The sequence below is a fragment of the Crocodylus siamensis genome, chromosome 3 (genome assembly GCF_052110815.1).
Source record: "Crocodylus siamensis isolate JL-2025a chromosome 3, ASM5211081v1, whole genome shotgun sequence".
NCBI lineage: Eukaryota > Metazoa > Chordata > Crocodylia > Crocodylidae > Crocodylus > Crocodylus siamensis.
Window position 1 is genome coordinate 60,616,643 of NC_143397.1, and position 17,539 is coordinate 60,634,181.

Consider the following 17,539-nt stretch of genomic DNA (forward strand, 5'->3'; position numbering starts at 1 on the left):
TAGCTGTGCTTACACCTCTCTTGTATCTTCAAAGAAAAACTATTTGAATTTAATTTATCCACTTAAAACCAGGGCTGTGGCTTGAGCTATGCTCAATTTTTCACCTAACAGAAAAATATCCCAGTATAGATAGAGTTTGTGGTTTATTCAGTTCAGATAATGGTTGTATGCTATATTGGTAAAATAACTGATAAAATCTTCATTTCTGCTAGGAAGTTTGCTGGTGCAGATATACCTGTAAAAGTCTTTATGTAGAAGAAACTCTTCACTTAAATGGTCCAAAAGTTCTACACAACTTTTTTGCCAGTTCAGTAATTTAACTAGGAATATCTGTGCCAGTTATTAATGCCTGTCTCAGCAGTGCTTTCAATTAAAACATTGTTCATATTTTACCACTTTCTAACGCTGAATAAATTTAAAGTTTCAGATATGTGAAAATATTCAGGAAAGAACATCTCACCAGTTAAAAGAAACAAAAATGTAAATTCCATAGACAGTTATGCTATAATAGACCTAGGTTCAATAGATAGCGCTGTTACTGAGAATAGGACAAAGAAAGGAGTCCTGTCCTTGCAATGATTTGACTTTCATAATTTAAAAACAATTTACTTAAACTGATGTAAAGTGTTTAGGCAGACTTCTGTTTTGGTGAGAGGCTTATTTTGATTTACCTTAATTCCTTAGTGATTTAAGGGTGAATCAGTATAAGTAACACTGGGACCAAAATAAGTGCATTTGTACTCAAACCTGCACAGACTGAACTAAAAGGTTTTAAAAATACGGTTACTTTAAGGCAGTGCATATTTGTATTTAGAACAGCCTGTATATTACGTAACAAAGATACCACTATTTAGTTTGAAGAATAGTGGTTTTAAATAAAAGTATCATTTCAAAACATTTAACCAAGTGCACATAAGTCAATGAGAATACTGTATAATTTTTTTTTTGTTGAATTGGCTCCTAGAGTTGTGAAAAATTCATTTACACCAACATGAGATGGAGGAGTGGAGAAAAACCAGAAAGGAAAGAAATAATATAAATGGAGTAAAAGAAAAAAATGAAGCAAATTTCTCTGAGGTTGCTGAGAAAGTTTATTGTATGGTTATGCTGATTTCTTGTAATAGAATTGTGGAGGCACATAGAAGTATAATAAATAGGGGTGCATCGCTAAAGATTTTTTTTTTTTTTTTTTTTTTTTTACCAGTACCAATGGCTACTTCTTAGCCAGCCATATCAGCTGATAAAATCCGATTGCTGATATGTAGTCCTTCAGCTTGGAGAGCAGCATCTGGCTGTTAAGTCTTTTGGGGGGAAGGGGCCTGGTGGGGGGCAGATGGAGGCCCCCGCGGTGAGTGAGGGAGGGAATGGGGCTGGGGTGGGACACAGGATGGAGCTACAGGCAACTTGTCCAGGAGGTGTGGGGGGGGAGGGGATGGGAAAGAAGGGTCGGCTCCCTGCTGCAGTGCACACGCTGAGGGACGCATGAGCATATGCCCCCCAGATTTGTGCATAGGGTGAGGGCAGGCTGCCCACTTCAGGGCTGGGGGCTGTACTTGCCTCTTCCTGGGGGGATACTGGGTTGGGGCTGTACTCAGAGTGATGTGGCTGGGGGGGCAGCCACAGCCACCCCAAAATTCACTGTAGCTCCTCCTCCCAGTGCCACTACATGCTCTGCCCTGCCCTGCCCTAAGCACAGCCCCGGTCCAGTCCCCCACCAGAAAGAGGTCAGTGTAGACCTTGACCCCGAGCCCACAGTGGGCAGTCTGCCTGTGCCCTGCACACAGGTGAGGGGGGAACATGCTCCGCCATGCCTCCCTGGGGGTACACACAGCTCTACCCCCTGCCAGCCCCATCCCCTGCACCTGCAGGACAAGCTGCCCATGGCTCCATCCTGTGCCCCACCCCAGCCCAGCTGGACAGTACCTGTCCCCTGCCTTACTCCCTCCCTCACTGTGGGGGTCTTGATCTGCCTCTTTCCTCCCCCCAACTCCCCCTCCCCCCCAGACTTACTGGCAGGACCCTGCTCTCCAGTCTGCCAAACTGCATTCCTAACCACGTCCATGCTGCAGTTGCGCATGTGCACCGAGCATTTATTGGTGACATGATTGGCTACACCAGGCAAAAGAAAGTCAGTTGCCAATACTGTCACTTTTCCTTTTATCGGTGCTGATACAATATGGACTGATATATCTGTGCACCTCTAATGATGAATATAAAATGAACTATGCAACCCCCCCAAAATTGAGAATTACTAGAACAAACTTAAAAATAACTACCAACAAGAAATAAACAATTTCATAACTCTCATTCCCTGTTCTAGTTAGCCTTTTCATATTCTTAGATTGTTAGGGGCTGGAAGGGACCTTGTAGATCATCGGGTCCAGTCCCCTTGCACTAGGCAGGAAAAGACAACTGGGGTCAAGTGGCCCCAGTGAGGTGACTGTCCAGTCTTCTTTTGAAGATTTCCAGGGTAGATGACTGCACCACCACTGGAGGGAGTTTATTCCACAGTCTGAACACCCTGACTGTGATGGAGTTTTTCCTGGCATTCCAGGAGTTCATATCCATTGTTCCTGGTCTTCCTCAGGGGTGCCCTGGTAAACAGCTGTTCACCAAGTTCTTGATGTACTCCCCTGATGTAGCAGTAAGCCGCTACCAAGTCCCCTCTCAGCCTTCCCTTCTGTAAGCTGAAGAGGCCCAAGTCCCTCAGCCTCTCCTCATATGGCTTGTCTTGCAAGTCCTTGACCACATGGGTGGCTCTTCTCTGAACCCTCTCAAGTTTTCCCACATCTTTGTTGAAGTGTGGTGCCCAGAACTGGATGCAGTTAGTCCAGCTGCGGTCTCACCAGTGTGGAGTACAGTGGGAGTATCACTTCCTTAGTTTTGCTTAAGATGCAACGGTTAATGCATGCCAACGTGTTGTTTGCCTTGCCGGCCACAGCATTGCACTGCCAGCTCATGTTCATGCAATGGTCGATCACTATCCCTAGGTCCCTTTCGGCTGTTGTGCAAGTCAAATTGTCACCATTGAGCCTGTAGGTATGTTGGGGATAGTATGCCCCCGGATGGAGCACCTTACACTTCTTAGTGTTGAACTTTACCTGGTTCTGGTCCACCCAACTCTCCAGTCTATATCTGCAAACTGTCTTCTGGCATGACCACACTCTCCCATACCTTGGTGTCATATGATTTCTATATTGTTCTCTAAGAGCTTTAAAATATTTTAAAATTAGTTTCAAAGACTTTTCATGGATCGCTATCCTTTCTACATTAGAGTACTTAGTTTATCAGTATTATCCATTTATAAGTGTGGATCAGACTTTAAAGAAGGAACTCAGTCAAATGTCAGACCCTAGTTTGGGTCTGAAATTTATCATTTCACTCCCTTGTGCTCATGAATTGCTAGCATTTTTTCCTTTTTAAGTTGCTTTTTTATGGTCTCTGCTTTTCTTTTGGGTAGCTTTTTCTTTAATCATTATGTTAGCGTCAGATTTAATATGGAAGTTTTGAAGTTATAGTCAATTCTGTCCTCCTTTCCCACCATCCCCTTAATGAGCCAGTAATACAGGGGGGTAAAATATGGCCCGCGGGCTGGATTCAGCCTGCAAGGCCATTCTATCTAGCCTGCAGGGCCCCTAAAAAATTTTGAAAATTAATATTGATCTGTTCTTGGTTCCTGTTAAAAATGACAGAAGCCAGGGGCAGTAGGACCCAGGGGAAGCCTGGCGGGCTCCCGCAACAGCAGGCCCCCCCCCCCAGCTCCACCTCTCCCGAGCTGCAAGCCCCAGTTTTCCAACTTTAGTTGGTCTGATAAAAGAGATCACATTTACCCAAAAAATTTTGTTCAACTTACAAATTTGTACCCTTCCTAGGCTCTTTTTATTTGTTGCATTGTCAGTGTTTAGTTTTCATTTGTATTATGACATTTCAGCTGCCTAATCTCACTTTTCTTACTTATTTTCTTCTTCTTCCTCTTGCCATCTCCTCCCCACATGTTTATCCTGCCTTTTTTCCCCTCTTTGCCTACTTTTTGCCTTACCATCGCAGTCCTGTCTTATCATTCCTAACTTACTAAGTTGTAATATATGTAATCAAATACCAACAAGATGGCATAAACTTATTACCCTAACTTCTATCCTTGCTTTTTGTCTTCTTTTAATCTTCTGTCATTTTCTGTCTTAAGTGCTTCAAGTGTGAGAATGCTATTGCAGCATAAATGATGGGTATGTTACCTACATAGTGGCTAAGTACTAAGGAAATAACTGGTAGTTTGACACCTTAACAAGAAAAAAAAATTTGTAATTTCTATCCCTGAAAGATTAAGATGCACAAGAAAATGTGGTAAATTATGTTTCATGGCATAGCAGGAGTTCAGGAATTTCCATACTGTAACCAGACCTAACTGGTTTGATACGCTGCTTTTTAGCAGTAGCTCTTATCTTGGTACTTGAAAAAGAGGTAGCATTGTGAGTACCACTCAACTGCATGCAGCTTCAATATACAGGAAGGGGATATTACTTCTGTTCAGTTTTAAGTTGTATTTCTTTTAAATGTGAGTACTGAGATGCATGTAATGTAGATAAGGACTGAGGGACTTCAACCCCCTTTCTTCAGATTAGCAGTATGGATACACAGTGTCTAACATAGCAGAATTACCGTGCAGACAAGCTATGAAGAGGCTGCAGTAAGACTGAATCAGCACCACTAGCACAAAAATGCTGTCTTGAGCAGCCTGGGAAATGTGTGTGTGTGTGGGTGGGGTGTGGTCCCTGTATATGGACAATATGGTCTCATATAATTGAAGTGGACTACTACTCCATCAGTGGGGTGGCAGGTTATTGGTGTGGCTCTGGAACCTGAGGAATGAAGGCCATTACTGCTTCCCCACCCCCCTCCACTCCCTTTTCCTCTGCTCCAAATTTCAGTTCCTGGCAGCAAAAAGACCCTGAATTTGGCAATGTGCAAAGGGGTGAAGGGGGTGGTGGTGTTCACCTCCTTGGTTCTGGATCCAGATTGGTAAGGCCTGCAGGCTGTAATTTAACCATTTGGAGGCCATATGCAGCCTACAGCCATGGACTACAAGTAACTGTGCAACTGTTCTGTGACCCAGTTCCAAGATGAAATCAGAATGATTACCTCCCCAGTCCCTTGTGGAGGTTTCTCCATAGACTCCTTAAACTTTTGCTTTGCATTGGAAATAATTGTTTGGGCATAAGTAGGACTTCAGTATTGTTCCTTTAATGATAAGGAACACTTCTGTTGCTGGAAAACTGTTTTTGTTCATCATCCCTTACTAGAGCAAAATGCATCTATTGCATCATCTGACCAGGTTCCAAGAATTGTTGACAAATGTCTTCTTAAAACGGCAAAACAAAAAAGTGGAGATGATAGTTGTAATTATGGACTAGAACTCTAGGTTTCTACCTACAAATAAAAAGGATATGTGGTTCTTGGGATGGGAGTAGTCATTCATATATAGTACAAGGGCAGCTCTTCATCTATCCTGATGTGACTATTGCATTTTCTAAAGCCCATTTCTAAACCATAAAACAGGACAAATAATTTGCAATTCTTCTGGATTTCTGCCTTGTGGCCATGCTTTTGAATTTGAATTAGTTATAGATGGACCCTCCATTATGATTGAGATGTTTTTAGATTTAACCTGCTTCTGATTCTCTACCTGAATTTAGGCCATTGAGCATTGGAGGCCTGAAGGCTTAGAGGACTCTTTTAATCCAATGATAAATGTTTATTGTGACTCTTATGGATCATATTTTCTCTTCACTTGCATAATTGATCAAGCATTGCTTTCATGGAGGAGAGGAGGATAGAGAGAAAAAAGAGGTTTGGTTTAAATCTTAGACTTCATGAAGGACTCTTAAATACTTTTCTTATAAGCCAGATAGTAGTACACTATGACCTTTAATATGAAGACGCTCTATACAAAAAGTTTTGGAGACTGAGAACCAAGACTTCTGTTGAAATCATGACTTCGGTAGGTTTTAGCATCTCTGAAAATTAGGATACTTTTCATTACACACCTAAGTGCTTGTTTTTACAAGACTGTATGTATGCAGATTAGAAAACTTGGCAGATTTCTCTCTGTGTATATTTCTCCAGCTGTAAAATAAAGGTAATATAGGTTCATCGTGTGAAGCACCCAGATACTTGAGACTTGGACAGGTGAACTGCACTTTAAAATTTTAGAGTGTTACCGTAGATCCACTGTAGCCATTTTGTGGATCACTTCTAAGTGGAAGCTAAACTGCTATTATGTTATATCTCTTTGATTCAGGTTTAAAGTTATAGCAGCTTAGTTGTACAAAACTGATGTAGGAGCAGCCAGATAATTATATTAGATGAACTGGTACACATGAGAAAGGTAAATCATTTTCCCTCCCTTTTTAAAAACAGTCTCGTGTTAATTGTATTTTAAGAGGTAATGCATTATTTTCAGAGAATAAATTCTTGTCTGGAATCATGTTAGAAGACTTGAATAGAGCATTGATCAGATAAAATATTGCAGTGGACCTGTGCCAATATCGCAACAACTTTTATAATAATACAGTCATTTATTTGGAGACTGGAAGGGATGTTTGCCTGTAGTTTGTTATGGTATGGATTTCTTAAATGTACTGCACTCCTTCCTACAGGAGGTGCTGAAACAGCTACAGGGAAGCATTGAAGATGAGGCAATGGCTTCTTCTGGACAAATTGATTTACTGGAACGACTTAAAGGTAAATTTAGGAAAAAGATACTCTTATCAGACTTATTTGCTTGCTAATTTTAGTTGCTTAGGGATGACATCTTCAAAAGTGCTAAATCCCATTAACTTTGGCATCTAAGAAATTCTAGCTGACTTTCAATGACACTGGATTCCTACCTACCTGAGGACAGAGACTGTGTAACAATTGTATTGCCATCAGAGGATGCCAGTATAAGCTGTTAGGGTGCAACTTCCCTGTTTCATTCAGGGTCAAAATTAGGGCAGTTAGCTCATTTGTATTGCTAAAGAATTATGCAAAACTAACAAGTAGACCACCATAGCTCATGAATAGGGACCTACCCACATTGAAATTGTACAGATTTCATGGAAATCGTGAAATTGGGCAATCTCTGCAAAATTTATAGGGGAAAAAATACTGAAAATAAAATAAAGGCTCCCCAGTGGGAGCCAGCAGTCCTCAAGGCCTGCAACCCTCCAAGGGGGAGGAGGGCTGCCTGCAATGAAGGCAAGTAGGCAAGATAGCTGCCACCCCTGCCCCTAGCCTATCATACAGTGCCATCCTTCTCCAGTCATTGGTGAGGTGCAGGGCTTCATGATGGACAGCCTCTCTGCCAGTCAGCAGCAGGGGAGCCCATGAGGGCTCCTTGGCAAATCAGAGACATGGGAGAGCCCCAGCCATGATAAGCCCTCAAAAATGGCAGCCAGGCCCACAATCTGTCTGTGAAATTGGCCAGCTGCCTCTTTGAGTTGGGTAGACCCTACCAATAAGTATTGCCAAGCAGCAACTCCTCCTCCTCTTTTAAAACAGTTGAAAGGTGTTTGTCCATACCCTTATGGTCATTGTTTAAAATGGGACTTCATTTCCTGATTCACTGAAATGATTTTGAAAATTTTATTTCAGATCTTTATGCAAAAGTCTTCTGATATGAAACCTATATTTTGTTAAATGTTTAGAAAACATATTCTAATACGCTTAGATTAATAACATTATTCCCAACAGTACTATTGAAGCTATAAAACGTAAAATTGAAGTATAAATAATCTTTTGATATGCTGCTGTTGAATCTCTGCTCTATAAATCTTTGCTTTGTGTTTTTTCTTCAGAACTGAACTTGGACAGTAGTAACTTCCCTGGAGTAAAGCTAAGGCCAAAGATGTCCATGCGTTCTTTTGGAAGCCGGGAAGGGTCTGTTTCAAGCCGTTCAGGAGAGTGCAGTCCTGTTCCCATGGGGTCATTTCCAAGAAGAGGCTTTATGAATGGAAGCAGAGAGAGCACTGGTTATTTAGAAGAGCTAGAGAAAGAGAGGTAAACTTTCTTTTCTATGTATGTATTAAGCATCAACTTTTAAATTTGAAAATGCTATTTTTCTGACATATGCCATGACTTGTATTTGTTTTGGATAGTAATATGCTCTATGTTTAGGGGTCTACTCAATTTGTGATTTCACAGATTTTGCAGAAACCGTAAAATCTGGGATTATGAAATCCATAAAATCCATGAAATCAATTAAAAAAAAATAAGGAAGACAAAATGTTAACTTCCCAGTGGGAGCTAGCAGTCCTCACTGCTGTGGCCTGGCCTTGCAGCCCCCCTCAAGAGAGAAGGTGCTGGCTGGCACGGCCCACATAGGCCAACAGACAAGATGGTGGCTGCCCCCTCATTCCTCCTTCCCCCTCTCATTTAGGGAAACCAGGAATCTATAATAAATTTAAATTCAGAAAGAAGTTTCATGTTCTGTTATTTCAAATCCTTTTCCATATATGTTCTACTGTTAATGAGCACTTGCCCCAAGCACTTGAGCTTAGATTCTTCTGCCCAGGAGTGTCTATGAAGGTGGTCTGTGTATGCACTATAATTACCTTTGCACCTTCTATCCCAGAGTCTAAAGGGTGTGGAAACCCTAACCTTCTGACTACCACTACTTTTTAGGTGGAACTTTGGGATGGTGTGAGATGTACAATATGTTTTCAGTGTTTTTGAATGCATGCAGTTATAACTTTGTTATGATCTTTCTAGTTTAACTGCATTAAATGTTAAAATAATATTGTATGCCTCAGTTTTCCTGACTGGCTTGTACACTGGGAAAGGAGGGGTTATTTGTGTTGAGAACCAGAACAGTGGAGACTGGAAGTGCTATATTAGTGGGTACAGGGGTATGGGTTCTATCTGTGTTGGCCTTAGGCAGGGGTGATCAACCTGCAGCTCCACATGTGGCTCTTCAGAAGTTAATATCTCCTTGAATCTTTGCACAAAGTCTCCTTGAATCTTTGCACAAACACACGGTGACCAGCTTCGTGGTCACCATGTGCTTGTGCAAAGATTCAAGGAGATGCATATTAACTTCTGAAGAGCCACAGGTTGGCCATCCCTGGTCTGAGAACATAGGCAAACAAGGTTCTTTGGGTAAATCTGATATATTTTATTAGACCAACACATAGTTGGAAAAATTCATCTTTGCAAGCTTTTGGGTATATGAAGGGTATTTATACCCGAAAGCTTGCAAAGAAGAATGTTTCCAACTATTTGAGTTGGTCTAATAAAAGATACTAGCGAGTGGTAATTTTCTTGGGATATTCAAGACAAGCAAGGGGTTTGGGGCTTTCTGTTTGGTTGTTAGTTTGGGTTTTTTGGTTTGGGGTTTTTTTGGTGCTAATAGCATCAATCAACAAAGGTCGAATTCACCCTGTTTCTGGTGCTGGGGAGGCATTGAGAGATGGTCCTAAAAAGGGAAAACCCCAAAGTTAAGGGAGAGAAGAGAGAGGCAGAAGGAGAGCAGACTGGCTTCAATGAGAACAACAGGGGCTGTTTTTCGTGACATAAACTGCTTGGGCATCAGGGCAGAAGGACTGTTGTTGTATTGCCGTGGACCAATAAAGGTTGTTTTGTTTTAAGAGCTGACTTTTTGCTCCATGTGACTCTGTGTGTACTCTGTCCCTTTGAAGAGGTAATTTCTCTCCAGGAGCTGAACCAGAAAGCAGCTCTCAGAGGGAAAGCTGTGAATAACCAGGGGGGTTAGGGACTGGAAGGCTGCGTCTTGGAGTCCCAGAAGCTCATCCTCTCTAAAAGCTGTCTGGGCTGACGTCAGAGACTAATCCAAAAGACTGTATAAGGCTGAGAATCCCAAGTAAATTGGAGATTTTATGACAGTAATTACCTCAGAAAGTGGGAGTTAGAATTAGGTGTTTAGTGATTCATTTCTCTTTAAAAAGAAAAAAAACATGTTATATTTCTTGGAGACGCATCACCTGGTTACAGGTCTAGGTCTTAGAATGAAAGTGAAGTCTTCTGAATTTAATAATCATTTTATGAGGCAGCAGTACCCCCTCAAGTATGGTCACACCAACTAATTATACTTCAGCAAAGGGTATATGCCAGAGATGAGCCAGTGGAAGTCACTTTTTAAGAGAACTGTGGAAGTTTAGCATGAAATTGCTTTTATGGGTGTGGTCTGTATGCCCTTCTTCAGATCCTGAAGGAATGGCTGGAACTGAAATACCTGACCAGGTATCTCTGAAGAATGCTGCAGTCAGCTCTTTAGTTCACACCCCTGAAACTGCTTGTCTCCAAGTGATCTTCCTTAGCATTGGTGACATGTAGTGGGTGCACGTGCACCCCCTGAGAAAAGCACCACCATTTCCAGCAGTGCCTGTAACCGGTCACTGCGGCAGCATCTGCGGGTGATCTCCACTGGCTGTTGCCAACTCTGCCAGCGACTGCCTGCAGGAGCACCCTGCTGCCACACTTCTGCTGCCACCACCCACCAGAGCTCGCCGTGTCCCTCCAGTGTCCAGGCGCATGTGTTGTTCATGCTTCTTAGCGTGCAGTAAAATTTCTTAGGATGAGAGAAAAGAACTCCACTACTCTAAGGAGCAGATTTCAAGGTCCCTTTCATTGGATCCTGGCACTGGAGAAAAGAAATTAAACTCAGGAAAGGCCCTGCTGCCATCTGCTTCAGCACCAGTCACAGTGCCCTAACGTTGACTCCTTTGGGAGTGAGGTAGCTAGCCATATTGGTCTGAAGTTAGTCAGAAGGCTGGGAAGGCCAGGTAGATATGCAGTTCTATAGACAAACTAAAAAAGAGATATAAAGAGAGGGAGGGTACACAAGCTTTTTTGAACCCAAGTGACTTCACTGACCCAAGATTTCTGGTCTCAGGGAAAAACAAACAAATGAAAAAGTAAAAACTATTTTGAATGGGGAAGTGCAGAGCAAGAAATTATCCACAAACTGTGTTAGGTGTGGTTTAAACCAGTGGTGCTCAAGGTTTTCAGTCAGTGGGCTGGATGGGGAGTGCCTAGTCCCTCTCTGGCCAGATCCAATTGGGCATCCAGGGTATGTGCTGCAAGACCGAATCCAGGTACATGGGGGAGGGGGTGCAGCCTGGCCCAATCCAGGCAGGCAGAGGGGGATTGATAGGGTGGCCAGGTAGGGGGAAAAGGGATGGCCCAGTCCCTAGCGGGGAAGAGGGGGTGTGATCCAGCTTCATGGCCCTATGGTTCAGCCCCACAGGGGGAAGGGGGTGTAGCCTGGCCCCAACCTGGCCATGCCAAGGGAGGAGGGTATAGCTCTGCCTTGATCTTGTCATGTGGGGGAAGGATAATGACCCAGCTCTGACCTGCTGCTTGGGGCTTGGGATTGTGACAATGGAGAATGGTATCAGTATTAACTGCCACTGCTCCTGGCCCCATCCACTATATTTCCTGACTATTGGGGAGCTCTGCAGGCCAGATGCTAAGGTTCTGAGGGACTGCATTTGGCCTGCAGGCCAGAGACTGAGCACCCTATATTTAAACAGGCTTAAAATAAAATAAATGAATCTTATTTAGTTTATAAAGGTGCATATCTGGATATAATAGCACATATTTTAATAAACCTAAGTTCATTTCATCAGGTGCTGTGAAAGAACAGGATAAAGCACAGTAAAAAATGTAGTGAGTGATTAGAATACAACAGGGCTGAAAGGAGAAGAGGGGAAATGCTGTGAGGCATACAAGCAAAGAACCAGTAAGAACAAAGGGATCACAAAAGACAATCCAAATAATGAGATTAAGAATCTGTAGTACCTGTTTAAACCATGTTTAACACATCCACATTTTGTAGATAATTTCTTGTTCTGCAGTTTTCCATTCAAACTGGTTTTTATTGGGGTTTTTTTTGTTTTTTTGCCTGAAAACAGTTGTGGATCTGTGAATCCTGAGGTCAGTGAGATCACTTGGGTTCATTTTACAAAAACGTGCTCTCACTCTCTCTATAAATAGATAGATAGATATCTTATTTGGTCTATAACGGTGCATATCTATCCTATCTTCTCCTTTGGAAACATCATTTATTACATGGTAATAATTCTTCAGCACTGAGATGACCGTTGATGATGGCTTCAGCACTGACTATTCTAGCACTGATCCTTTTCTAGTCGTGTGGTACCAGTATTCAGTAGGAGGAGCCTTTACAACTTTGACATACCCACAGTCTCAGTGATACTGGCATCACCGCTGTTTCTGTTGCTTAGACTTCCTTCTAAGATAATGATCATCATTTCATTTTCACTATCAAAGGCTGTTGTTAAACTAAATAGATGGCATATTAAGAGATGGTTTTGTACCCTAACCAGCACTGTAGTAAAAGTGATGTTCTTTCTCCTACTCCACTTCAGACACAAGGAAGGTGGTATTACTTCTCTACCTGGAATTTCTTTTGTTCTTGTGCATCAGAAAAGGATTCTAGGGACAGTTACTAATGTCAAAGGCCCTAGGACCCGAAGACATGATTTTTGCCTGGAGTCTGAGCTTTCTGTCTTCCTGCACCACTACTGCATCAGTACTGGTTTAAGCACCATGAGAGTGACACTGTGGCAAAACACCAGCTTCTGCTGTCCAGTGTAAGGCTGCTGACCTCTGCTCTTAGCAATGGGAGAGATATGCAGGCACCACACGTCAGGTCCACAAGCAGGAGTAGGTCTGATATAGTGGGGTTGCAGACTGACCACTACATACCAGTGTATATATTACAACCATTTTTGTTTGAGGCTGAATGAAGGTACCCCAGTATATAGTATAAAATAGTCACTGCGGTGTAAGTTTTATTTCCTTCCTTTTAACCGGAAGCATAATATTTATTGACACATTTGTCCAGATAGGATGTTTAAAAATAAGATACTCACTGATCTCTGAAACTGATTTGGGAAAGCTTTCAGTAGAGTCTAGGTCAGGAGTGGGCAATTATTTGGGCCTATGGGTCACACAGGAAGTTTTGGTGAGCTACTGTGGGACAGCTCAGGCCAGAGCTGTGATCCACTGCCTGCACGCCCCTACTGTGGGTGCTGGTTCTGTGGGCAGGGGCATGTGAAAAGCAGATTACAGCTGTGCCCTGGGCCCCAGCCCCGCACTGTCACTGCCCAGTTAACCTGGGGTCTCCATGGAGATTAGCCAGGGCCCAGATGAGTAGGGTGCACAGCCAGGTGGATGGAATGGTGCCATGTGCAGGCAGGGAGCTGGGTCTAGGATCCTCGGGTGGTGACAGCATGGTGCTAGGGCCCAGGGCAGAGCTGCAGTTCACTCCCTGCATGCCTCTGCCCATGGAACCTGTGACTGTTGCAGGGCTATGTGGGCAGTGGATAATGGCTCTACACCAGCCCCGTGCTGTCACCACCCTGCAGTCTTGCCTCATGATTCCAGCCTTGCCCACCTGTCCTGCTTTCAAATACCATTCCCAACCTGCCCATGGCCCCATCCCATCTGCCCAGCCACGTGCCCTACCTGCACAGGTCCTGCCATCGGGACTTCAGGGAAATGAAGAGCCACCATCAAGACTGTAGGGAAGCGAGTCTGGCTGCCATGCCGCCCCAGCCCCACTGCGTGCCTGGGGGCAGCAGGACCAGCCTTGTGTGCCAGGGCCTGGGCTGCCCCCTGCACCACGGCTGGGTGGGACCGAGGGACCTGCTGAAGACCAGACAAAATCCTTCAGTAAGTCAAATCTGGCATGTGAGCCATATTTTGCTTACCCATGGTCTAGGTACTGCAAGAATGAACTCACTGAGATGCTGTAAGGAATGTTAACTCAAAAACCGCTCCTGTAACTATTGGCTGTTCTTTTGTAGCTAGCTAGCATGAAAGGGAGAAATTTGGCAACACTTTTTGCTGATAAAAATATAGAAAAGTAGTGGACCAAAATCTGCTTTCACTTACACTTGCAACCTCACTGAAATTGCTTATGTGACACCAAGAACAGAATATGGTCTGGTATCTTATATGTGCAAATATAACAAATCTTGTGTTACAAAAATAGAATGATAATGTATTATTAAGACATTCTTTGATCAGTAACTCTTCCACCTCACCTTAAATTCTTTTAACTTTACCAATTTCTACATGGTTGCAAAAAAGGAGATTTACTTCTGACTGAGTGAGCAGGTGTTCTTTTTAATGTCTGATAAAAATGTCACTAATCAGATGCATTTGTGCAATCAACTGCTACAACTCTTTCTCAAAGTATATAATACTGCCTAGCTACTTTAGCCTGAGGAATGAGACACTTAAGGCCACTCTTAAACTCAGGTCTCTTGTTCTGAAGCAATGATGCCAAACTACTAAGCCAAAAATAAAGCACTTTTCAGGAACAGAAATGACACTACTAAATTAGAGTTCCCCCCAGGGAAAATCCATTATGCAGCTTGTGGAACCCCAGTGCTTCTTCCATTCTCTTCTTTGCTTTCAGAGTCCCTCTGCCCTTCACCTGTCAAAGTAGATTGCACCACACAATGTCTTACTCCCTAAACTAACTAGTCTGCATTTTCCAGGAAAAAAGAAAAATAGCTTGTTCCTTTCTATATCCTGTGAATGAATTTTGATTGCTTGGTGGGTTTTTTAGGTCAATTTTGAAAATCTTTTGGAGGTTTCTACAAAAAAAAATCATGAATAAGTCTAGCGTTGTTTTCTTTTATGTTTAACCTTTTTGGGTTGAAAATGGAAATTTAGCATGAAATAATTTGTTAAATTATATATGAGGATTATCTGATGCCTCACTTTTCCATCATTTAAAATTTGGTAGTTCTGCTGCTGCTACCGCTATCTCTGTGTTCTCAGGTCAGGGCTTATTTAAGAGAAAATGTTATCAAAGTTCTATCAGGAACATGTGGATTTTCCTTAGCTAATTTTTTGTACAACGATCAGAAGTAGCTTGACAGAGCCCTGTGCATGGTATACTGATTTTAGCTGGCTTAAACATTTACCCCTCTTGCAAAATTGACTTGGAAAGGTGTAAGTGCAGAATGTTTAAGAAAAGGAAGGGTGTGGGGTTTTTTCTTTTTTGGTTTTGTTTTGGTTTTTTGCTAATAGCTTTTTGGGCCAACTGAATGGTTGGCAAAATTAGCCCAATAATTTTTTTTTTACTAGGAAAAAAAATGTGTGCATATTACCTGGACCATTATGGTCACAACAATACTCCAGCCTTAAATGATTTGGCAGTCTGCAACTTGGAGGATCTGTCACAACTTGGAGGAGCTGTCACATAGATCAACCTTGTCCCAGCTCATGCCACTGCACATCTACAGTTCTAGTAATCTAACTCACCTGCTTACCTGGGCTGATTCAATGCATTGCTTCTCAGGGACATTAAGACCTGGGTTAGCATTTTTCTCTCCTTTGAATTTTAAGTAAAAACTGTGTCTGCTTCAAAAGTAACCTGACTCTTAAAGGAATAGACAGTTACTTGTCCACTGTTATCAAAGTCCAAATTCAGGTCCAGAGCAAGGAGACCTTTCCAGCCAGATCCAAGAGTTGTAGGCTGGAAATATGAGGCTCTATCAGTGCTAACAAAGTATTTTAGACATTAGAGATGAGGATGATCTCTCAGTTTTTCTACACTTTTTTGGAACTGTAGAAATACTCCTGTAAGTTGCTGTATTTTATCATTTCATCGTATCTTCAGGGAACCACATAGAATTAAACTCTGACAAAAGCTGACTTCGTTTATTCCCCTTGGATCCCAGGAAATGCAGGAGAACTGACTGTAACTCTTAACAAGCTACTAGTTCAATGCTTCCAATTCGCTAGAAATTTCAGGACTCGTTTCTCCACGTTTTCTGGACACCAGTTCTGGCCTTTGATCCTATTTATCTAAATCTCTCTGGACAAGAAATTAAAGATGGAAACCAGCTAGAACTTAATTGCAACAGTGTAGCCTGGAGAGTTTCTAGCATTTCCCAGTTTTAGAGCTGCATATTTCTGTATTCCAACATGATAAATTATTGCATTTAGCAATAGAAAACATGTTAAACAGCTAGTTGTATCTTTACATCTCCAGGGTACTTAAAACAGCAGTTTTCCTCTTCAACTCTAGTTATAAAACTAGGCACTCCTCAGGTTTTGGAACAGTAGTAGTCTTTCCTTGAGAACTATATAAAACAAAACAGAAAAAAACGTCCTGGCCCCATCTCAGCTGTGGTACATTTGAGAACTTTTTACTACAGGTAAGGTCTCTGTGATCCTATGATAGGATCACATATCAAAAATCTAGAGATAATACAATAAGTATTATCTTAGCAGTTTCTATATTCAGAGAGAGAAAAACACTTAGTACAATGATTTCACCCAATCCCAGATGTTACTTTGCTTCACAGAAAAGCAAAGCACTCACTGTCTGAAGCAAAGGGTGCGTCGTTGGCTGGGATGATCCAGACAGGTGTTGAAAGCTGGATTCATGATAAAAATGATGACGACGACGATGACACCCTTAACTTTCTTGCTTCCTCCTTTTATGTTTTTCTTTAACTTGACTCCTTTGATGACTCTTTGCTTTTGGATTGGTCTCTCTGCAGTCAGCATATTGTCCATATTTTAGCCTGTCAGCATATTCCTTTGTTCAACAGACCCATTACGAGCGCACCTCTTAATTTGGTCTTTTTCCGGTGTCTGTCTTCAAGCATTGTTCATTGGTCTCCTTTATCATCCTTCATTAACATATCCAATCATTTCATCCCTCTGATTCAGCTGATTAGTGCCAAGTTCAGTTAATTTGAGCTAGTAATAAAACTATTGCTATGTTGTGTTAGAAAAACTTCTCCCAGCGATAGAGAAAGGGAAGAAATACCATGCAAGCAAACTCAAGGCCATAAGCCTTGAGCTTGCAGGAAACAAGGCCAGCTGATTTTGCAAACACCAGCAAAATAAAAAGTTCAGATCACACTGAGGCTATACAGAACTTTAGGCTGAATATAAAAGAAAACTTTAAACAATACTATAATTCACCACTCTATAAACAGGTGCAACCTTAAAGCATAAAATATGACAAGGTACCCTAATATCACCACTACTTGGTGTTCACCAGATATTGGTAGAAAAGTGTGGGGAGAAACGTGTCTCAGTAGCCATGAACCAGAGTGGAAAACAAATCACAACAATCACCTAGAGCTTAAGGCGACTTACAGACTTTATAGTTATTTTAAAATAGAGATTTTTTTTCTTCGTCCTCTTCTACAGGCTGAGAGCCTTGAAGTTGTAGTCTGTATCCTTTGAGAGGAAAGTGGGAAGAAGCAGATTCTTAGCCAAGAAATTGGAAGAGTTGGTTCACATAATGTAACTTGCATATTTTAAATATGTGTGTATGGATATAATGTTAAATATGCATTAAAATAAGAAAGTAAGAGACAGAATATCTCAGGAGATATATGGGGATACATAGCCTTTCCCCTCTAGTTCATTGGTTCCAGTCCAGCTAAGATTACTCATGACTGAAAGTTATTTCTGCCTGATGGCTGCTCTGACATACATGAAATGAACTAGTGTTCTCAGTCCAGTTTCTGACAGACGCATC

The 17,539-nt window shown here is 42.1% G+C and overlaps 1 protein-coding gene across 2 annotated transcripts in view; it reads left to right on the plus strand.

Annotated features, from left to right (window-relative positions):
* Positions 1-17,539, plus strand: part of APC (APC regulator of Wnt signaling pathway) — a 174,653-nt gene that overhangs the window by 81,687 nt on the left and 75,427 nt on the right. For both annotated transcript variants that reach the window (XM_090038378.1, XM_090038379.1), the window contains exons 3-4: positions 6,654-6,738; positions 7,833-8,034. In XM_090038378.1, the coding sequence (XP_089894504.1) occupies positions 6,654-6,738; positions 7,833-8,034 (287 nt within the window). The remainder of the gene's footprint in view (positions 1-6,653; positions 6,739-7,832; positions 8,035-17,539) is intronic.